At 47.5% G+C, this 8,204-nt stretch overlaps 1 protein-coding gene across 1 annotated transcript; it reads left to right on the forward strand.

Moving 5' to 3' along the window:
* Positions 1-1,160: 1,160 nt before the first annotated feature.
* On the forward strand, positions 1,161-3,044 carry LOC106819901 (zinc finger protein 512-like). The gene is made up of 3 exons (XM_014824475.1): positions 1,161-1,269; positions 2,209-2,385; positions 2,921-3,044. The coding sequence occupies exons 1-3, from the start codon at positions 1,168-1,170 to the stop codon at positions 2,960-2,962; spliced, it is 321 nt and encodes a 106-aa protein (XP_014679961.1). The 5' UTR covers positions 1,161-1,167; the 3' UTR covers positions 2,963-3,044.
* Positions 3,045-8,204: the final 5,160 nt, after the last annotated feature.

The raw sequence follows: 8,204 nt of genomic DNA on the forward strand, positions 1-8,204 counted from the left end.
CAAATAATCCTCTTCACAGTAGACGAGTAGTTATAGTACACTTGGCAAGATATATGTCGATCATATAGACAGTAATCCCGTTCACTATAGGACAATTATCATACCGTTGACATATAGTGATCGAGCTATATAGACATAGTACTCTGGTCACATAGACATATTAGTATGAAGCCTTGACAGTGATATGTCGATTGAACTAGAACATAATCTTCAGCATAGACAATATAAGTAGGCTTGAACATATATGTCGATAGTAGTAGACATATATCTCTTCGCACATAGACCATATAACATCCCGCGCACAGCTCTCTTCCGATCACTTAGCACCTTACGCTTCTGCATACTGTCCCGTCCACGGCGGGCCAAACCTCCCGGGAGTCATATAGATCCAAACACGCACCGATGTCATGATCTGTCTCATCCCCATTCCTATTTTTGTCTTCCTGGCTTACCGATGCTGTTTTGCTGAGTAGAACGTAGTTTGTATGTATTAATTTATAGTAGAGAAATAAATCAAGAAGAAATATAATTTTGTGTTCACATAAGAAATATAATTGTTTACACAACACAAAAAGTCAGAGGTCGAGTCGTCCATGTCTTTCCCACCGTTCCCAACGCGTGCCCCGTTATCCATTACCCAGCTCTTGGCCGCCTTCAAATGCCTCAAAGTCTTAATATATCACTCTTTTATCATCACTACGGCCCAGCTCCCACTCTACCCTCAGTCCAATCACACACACGCAACACTACTGCTATTCGAATTGATTGCGCGCGACAAAAGCCACAATGCTGACCGGCAGATGTGTAACGGCGTCCACTTTAGTCCCCAACGCCGCTAGCTCTTTGCTCATCTCGTATGCTAAACGCCGAAGCCCTCCTTCTATGTACATACTGAAATCCTATCTCCCCAATTACTAATGCAGAATGAACATGTGGTAAAAACGCAGATGTACATTGCGTCTCTCTTTGTCTACCTATGTTTTTATTAGCGTGCACCTATATCTAGACAAGAATCAGTATCAGAATCAGTTCACTTCAGTAAATGTAGTTTGTACCCCTTGCAATGTCGCACAAGACAGTAAGACTGCGATGGTATTTGTGTGTGTGTGCGTGCGTGCGTGCGTGCGTGAGTGTGCTAACGATTGACACGTATTACATTATTTGTCCATGCAGGCAAAAGCAACGAGCTTCTCATGTCAAATCTGTGGGAAAGAAATCAAGAACAAAGCGTCTCTCAACTACCACTTCATGGCCGAGCACAACGGGCTGGTACGTACACAACTTCTGCCGTGAGCATAAGTGGCGCTAGTGTGTGATTATAAGAACATAGGTAGCACTAGCGTGTTCTTATAAAGACAGATGGCACTAGCGTGTTCTTATAAAGACAGATGGCACTAGCGTGTTCTTATAAAGACAGATGGCACTAGCGTGTTCTTATAAAGACAGATGGCACTAGCGTGTTCTTATAAAGACAGATGGCACTAGCGTGGTTCCTTATAAAGACAGATGGCTAACTAAGCGTGTTGCTTATAAAGACAGATCGGCACTAGCGTGTTCATATAAAGACGAGATGGCACTAGCGTGTTTTATAAAGACAGATGGGCACTAGCGTGTTATTATAAAGACAGATGGCACTAGCGTGTTCTATAAGAGACAGATAGCACTAGCGTGTTTCTATAAAGACAGATGGCACTAAAGCGGTGTTCTTATAAAGACAGAAATGGCACTAAGCGTGTTCCTTATAAAGACAGATGGCACAGCGTGTTCTTAATAAAGACAGATGGCACTAGCGGTTGCTTATAAAGACAGCGATGGGCACTAGCGGTGTTCTTATAACAAGACAGATGGCACTAAGCGGGTGTTTCTTATAAAGAGTCAGATGGCATAGCGTGTTCTTACAAAGACAGTATGGCACTAGCGTGTTCTTATAAAGACAGATGGCAGCTAGCGTGTTCTTATAAAAGACAGATGGCACTAGCGTGTGTGCTTATAAAGACAGATGGCAGCTAGCGTATTGCTGTATGAAACAGATGGCACTAGCGTCATTCCTTATGAAGACAGATGACACTAGCGTGTTCTTATGAAAACGGATGGCACTAATGTGTGCGTATAAGAACATAGATGCCACTATTCTGTATGGGAACATAGAGGGCGCTAGTGTATTAGCATAGAGGGCGCTGACGAGCGGGAACCTCCTCGGCGTTGCAGGAGGAGGAGATGCGTGACGATGACTCGCCGGATAAGCGTCGAACAGGGCAGAACTGCCTCGCGCTCAAGGTCGTGCTGAAGAAGCAAGGCAAGCTGCGATGCCAGGTGCGGGACTGCGGTCGCTCCTTCCTCTCGGCCGACGGATACCTCTACCACTGGAAGACGTGCGGCAAGGAGGTAAGCTTAGATAGAAAGAGAGAGTAGGAGAGCAGAGAGCGAGAGACGAGAGAGATGCGAGAGAGAGAGAGAAGAGCGAGAGAGAGTGAGGAGAAAGATAGAGAAGAGATAGAAAAGAGCAGAGAGCGAGAGAGAGAGAGAGAAAGAGGAAGAGGAGCAGAGAGGGAGAGAGAAAGAGAACGAGAGAGAGAGAAGAAGAGAGATAGAAAGACAAAGAGCGAGAGAGAGAGAGAGAGAGATTTTAGAGAGAGAGAGAGAGAGAGAGATAGGAAAGACAGAGAGAGAGAGAGAGAGAGAGAGAGAGAGGTAGAGTGAGAGAGGCATAGAGAGTGTCTGAGTGTGTGCGTGCATGCGTGGCATATGCGTGTATGTGTGAGAGCGAGCGAAAGAGAGAGAGAGAGAGAGATTCTCACCCAATGTCTCATCTCACCTGTGTCTCATTCTCACCCAAATGTCTCAATCTCAGCCTGTGTCTCATTCACCTGTGTCCTCTATCTCACTTTGTGTCTCATCTCACTGCTGACAGTCGTTACAGGTGATATACGGTCGACTGCGAGGCTGTGCGGAAAGAAGCTGAAAGCAGGGAAGCCTCACCCTACCTACATGCGAGCAGCATGCACTGGAAGGAGGAGGCGGCCCAGAAGCTGAGGGAGGAGGTCTGTGAAGGAAAGGAGATCGGGGTAGGAGACTCGCGGACGCCCGATGCGGAAGAGGAGCGGCCACCGCTCGCGGAGAGTACGTGGAAGCTCGCCGAGCGTAGGGTGGGGTAGAGAGGAGAGGAACATGGGAGGAGCGAGAGATAAGCTAGGGAGAGGAAGGGTGGAAGTGTCAGAGAAAGGAAGAGAGCAGGAATCAAGTGAGTATGTTGGGGGGAGAGGCCAGATGTGCAGGAAGAAGAGAGAGGAAGCTTGTGTAGAGTAGTTGAAAGATGAGGATGCTGTGAGATCATGTGAAAAATGGGGAGATCAGAGGAAGGAGAATCCTATGATCATGCAGCATAGTGTCTATTAAGCAGCTAATTCTCGTTAATTAAACTCGTTGTTTTTGTTGCAGAAGCTGCGCAGATGCGTGAGAAGATGGCTTTCAGACATTGCAGAGTCCGGCAAGCAAGAGCAGTGATAGCAAGAAAGGAGACGGTACTGCACTGTGTGTGTGCGAGTGCGTGTGCGTGTGCGTGTTGCAATGCACGTGCGTGGTAGCGTTTGTGCGTGTGTGTGTGCAGCATACGTACGCATGAGATAGGCATGTTGTAATGCATTATTTCTGTGTTACATCTCATACTATGCGGGCAATGGGCTTAATTAATTGGTCAGTGGCATTTGTTACAGAGCCGGCGCACCGCGCTGAAGTCACGCAGTGAGCGCACTATTAATATAACATCTAATTATTAAACATGTTGTTCTCAAAGGTTCTTCCCATAGAAAGTACCAGACTTCGCTTCGCTGTTACTCCTGAGATGCTCTCAAGCCTGGAAGCAGGAGCTGAAGAAAGAATGGCTTCATACATTGGGCGAGTTCCCAGAAGTCGCTAGAATGCATTTGCTCCGTCGGATAGGCTATGCATCATGAAAGGATGGGATGTATAGCTGTATGATTCCGCGTTTGCTGGATGAATATCGTAGGCCGTGCATCGCTTATGGAACAGGGTTACGTGTCGTTACTGCATTATGGTATTGTTGTTAGCATGCTGTGCTGTTAAGGCGGCACTGGTTCCGCGTGGTTTGCTGGCAGAACTGGTTCATGCTTGTATGTCACGTGTCACATGTTGTCACAGAACTGTTACATAGCCCATACCACCACAGAACTATTCCATGGCCCATACCACCGCAGAACTATTCCATGGCCCATGCCACCGCAGAACTATTCCATGGCCCATACCACCACAGAACTATTCCATGGGCATACGCAGCCGCAGAATATTCCATGGCCCATACCACCACAGAACTATTCCATGGCCCATACCACCACAGAACTATTACATAACCGGCCCAACGTTGCATTGCAGAACTGCCGAGTCGGTTCGAGCGACTGCAGGCATACAGGCGACACTACATTCGCTGCCCCTGGCTCCCCACACGACCCGGGAAGCTTAACGCCTGCCTCTCCTGCCTCCAAGGAGTACTCCACGCCGGAGGGAATCAAGTGGCACATCAAGCATCACCACACGGGCGAGGTGAGTGGTAGTCCGCGCGTCGTCAGCGTGCGAGAGATGACAACCACTACGATTTATCCGTATTTTAATGCGAATTTGCGTTTGGCATTTTGACACTCCGACCAGTTGCATACAACTACGAATTATTTATTACGATTCGAAAAAAAAATATTTTATGATATTTTCAAGGTGGTTTTGCTTCAGTGTTAGCATTGATATACATGATTGAAAATAACTAAGCATGTATTTAGGGCAGCAAATATCAGTGTGAAGCTTATTGTCATTTTGGGTCCGGCAGAATGGCAGGAAATTGGCAATCTCAAAATCAAAAATTTCTGTGGGGGCATGCCCCCGAAACCCCCCTAGCATACTCGGGTCAACTGCGTGACCCTCGCTACAGATTTCAGACATCCTCCACTACAGTTTGCTCAGAAAAGTGTTGGCATCTCTGGCGTGCGAGAAACGCGGGCCTGGATCGCGTCTCGTTAAGTTTTCGACGGTCATCACGCGTGTGTGTGTGCGTCGGATGAGGTGCGTGTAAAGCTCGGTTTACACTACAGACTTCATGCTGGCGAATTAGTGAGTTGGCATACCTGGTAGGTAGGTAGGAGATACCTGGTAGGTAAAAGATGGGGATGCTATGAGGTGGTGAAAGATGGGGATGGGGCCTGCTTAACGTGGCGCGCAAGACGGGAGGCGGCCACCTGGGCTGGGCCACTGAAACGAGGTTTGTTAATTTTTGGCATGGCTTCCTTTAGGCTGACGATGACTACAAGGACCAACCTGGGAGTGGTTCCTCCCCATCCGATGAGAATGAGGACGACAGCATCATGGAGTCAGGTAAGACAGATGCTGAGGATTGTTATCAACACACGTAGACGTAGAGAGAGAGGGGAGAGTGAGAGAAATGGAGAGATTAGGAGAGAGAGAGAGAGCAAACGAGAGACTCTGAGAGCGATAGCATGAGTGAGAGAGAGCAAGAGCAAGTGTCTGTGTGTGTGTGTGAGAGAGAGAGAGAGCGAGAGAGAGAGAGAGAGAGAGAGGAGAGAGAGAGAGCGAGCGAGAGAGAGCGGAGAGCGAGAAGAGAGAGAGAGAGAAAGAGCCTTGTGACATTATATTGGCAGTGGCCAGCGTATACTTCTATAATAGGCGATAATTTTCCAGCTTCCCTTTGTTTTAAGTACTGAGAAGCAAGTAACAATGCAAGCGGAAATGGCATTCTACAACTCGACACACGTGCTGCTATATATAGTTTTAAGACACTAAAGACACCACCCATAAAAAGCATGAAAATACCATGCTACGTAACGCGCTCGCTAGTGATGCAGATGAAGATATATCCCACGCCTCGCCACTGTCGTCTCTCTTCTCACTGTCTCCCTCCTGTCTCTTTCTGTCCCCAACTGTCTTCCTGGCTGACTGTCCCCTCTCTCTCTCACTGTATCCCTCCCCTGTCTCTCTCTCTGTCCCACTGGTCTTCCTGCCTGACTATATCTATCTCTGCCGCACTGTCCTTCGCTGAGCTGACTGTCCTCTATCTCCTCACTGTCTTCCTGACTGACTGTCTGGCTCTCTGCGCCCACTGTGCTATATCCTGACATGACTGTCTCCTCTTTGCCCCGGCATGCGTAGGTGAGGAGGGGGCCGGAGCACTGTTCGACGACGGAGGGAAGGGACTCGTGAGCACTCACGTTCGCAGAGGGCTCCATGATCCCCTGTCGACTGTTCCTCGAGCAGACGCTTACATTTAGTAAGTAACGAGACGTCTTAACGAGATGCGCGGCGTGTCCCCCCCCCCCCCCCCCCCCCCCCCACCCCCCCCCCCCCCCCCCCCCCCCCCCTCCTTCTTATCATTTTTACTAACGACATTTCTTAATTATTGTCTAACTGACTTCATTTTAACTGGTAAGTAACGACAGGTCTAGCAAGACGTGTGCGCATACACTCGTGATGTTGTCCTTCCCCCGCCCTTTTTTTTTTTGAAATCAGCGCGTATGCATGTGTATGCATGTGTATATGTGTGTATATTTATATATATACATATATACTATACATGTATATCACGTAGCCTTATGGTACTAACAATGTGTGTACTGTAAATGTCTAATGTCTGCATATTAACATAGGTGACGTGTAGGTGGAACTGTGGGGCGAACTGGCGTAATCTAGCAAGTAGTTCTGTCTGAATAGGAATGACTACAGGTAGCGCTGTCTTTACAAGAATAACCACCAGGCTGGTGCTGTCTGACAGGGCATTAAATTGACTACGTCACAGAATTTTCTATGGTGATATTATGTAAAAATTTGTTTGGCCAATTTTTTTAACATTAAAAGTAAGTACTAATGGGACATAAACGTATCGTCAGGTTTGTTAGCGCCGATAGATTGTTTCTCACTAGTTAAAATCCAAAAAGCCTGCGACGATTTGATAATATGATCTTGACATTAATTGCTGCTATGGGCTATGTATGATCACGAGGCATATATTTTACATTAAACAATATAGTAAAATAGGAAGTATAGTGCAGCAATTTAAGCTCATAAAAGTAAACAGAAATTACTATACATTTTGTGAAAAAGTGGAATATATTTTCTTTACTTAGCTATTTACGGTAGACGGTAAATTACTTTAACCCACTAGGTGGTGCTGTCTGAAACAGAATAACCACAGAGTGGGTGCTGTCTGTACAGGAACAACCAATAAGGTTGGCACTGACTGAACAGGATAACCCGCATAGGGTGGCGCTGTTCTAACCAAGTAATAACCTTCGTGAGGACATGACTTGATGTTTGACGTGTCTTTTACAGGCCAATAACCAGCACTACCAGGCATGGCTGGTTCCACAGTGGGTGCGGCCAAAGGATAGCGGCCGCTGGACCGCTGTGGGCTCAGGAGGAAGGTTGATTCGTACCTTCCCCCGCGGAGAAGGAGTCTGCCGTGGCTTCAGTACAAGGCGAGTGAGGAAGGACGCCCCGCAGCGACCGCGCCGCATACGATTGTTTTCAGGTGAGAATTCCTGCTCTGTTGTGTGTGTGTGTTTGTCTGTCTCTTTCGCTCTCTGCTGCTGCTCCTCTCTCTCTCTGCTTTCTCGAGAGTCTTTGCTCGTCTGCTCATCTGCTCTCTCACACTATGGTTGCTCTCTCTCTTTTCTGCCACGCTCTGGCTTCTACTGCTTTCTCTAATATGCTTTCTCTGTCCCTGTCTCGTTCCTTTCTCTCTCTCTGCTCTCTTCTCCTCATCTCTCTCGTCTCAATCTCTCTCTCTGCTCTCTCTCTTCTCATCTCTTTCTTTCTCTCTCTCTAGTCTCTTCTCTCTCTCTCTCTCTCAGATGGTCCATCTCTCTCTGCTTGTCTCTCTTCTCTTCCTCATGTCTCTCAAGTCGGGTCGCTCTTCTGCTCTTCTTTTCTCCAACCCTCGCTCAGCTTAGGTCCAACGATGCCCTCGATCCTCCGGTATCTTTCTCTCTTTCTCGTCTATCCTTTCTACTGTACCTGTCTCTGCTCTCTCTCCTTCTCNCTCTCTCTCTCTCTCTCTCTCTCTCTCTTCTCTCTCTCTCTCTCTCTCTTCTCTTCTCTTCTCTCTCGCTCTCCTCTCTCGTCTCTCTTGCTCACACACACCCACGCACCCATACACACACACACACACACTTGCCCCTCTCTCTCTCTCT

The sequence above is a fragment of the Priapulus caudatus genome, unplaced genomic scaffold (assembly GCF_000485595.1).
Source record: "Priapulus caudatus unplaced genomic scaffold, Priapulus_caudatus-5.0.1 Scaffold5052, whole genome shotgun sequence".
In the NCBI taxonomy this organism is placed as follows: domain Eukaryota; kingdom Metazoa; phylum Priapulida; class Priapulimorpha; order Priapulimorphida; family Priapulidae; genus Priapulus; species Priapulus caudatus.

What these genes read in the sequence shown, in the direction of transcription:
- LOC106819901 (XM_014824475.1), top strand. Translation starts at nt 1,168, where the DNA reads ATGCAGGCAAAAGCAACGAGCTTCTCATGTCAAATCTGTGGGAAAGAA. An exon ending in TGGCCGAGCACAACGGGCTG is followed by an intron (nt 1,270 to 2,208) that starts GTACGTACACAA and finishes TCGGCGTTGCAG; the next exon opens with GAGGAGGAGATGCGTGACGA. An exon ending in GGAAGACGTGCGGCAAGGAG is followed by an intron (nt 2,386 to 2,920) that starts GTAAGCTTAGAT and finishes CAGTCGTTACAG; the next exon opens with GTGATATACGGTCGACTGCG.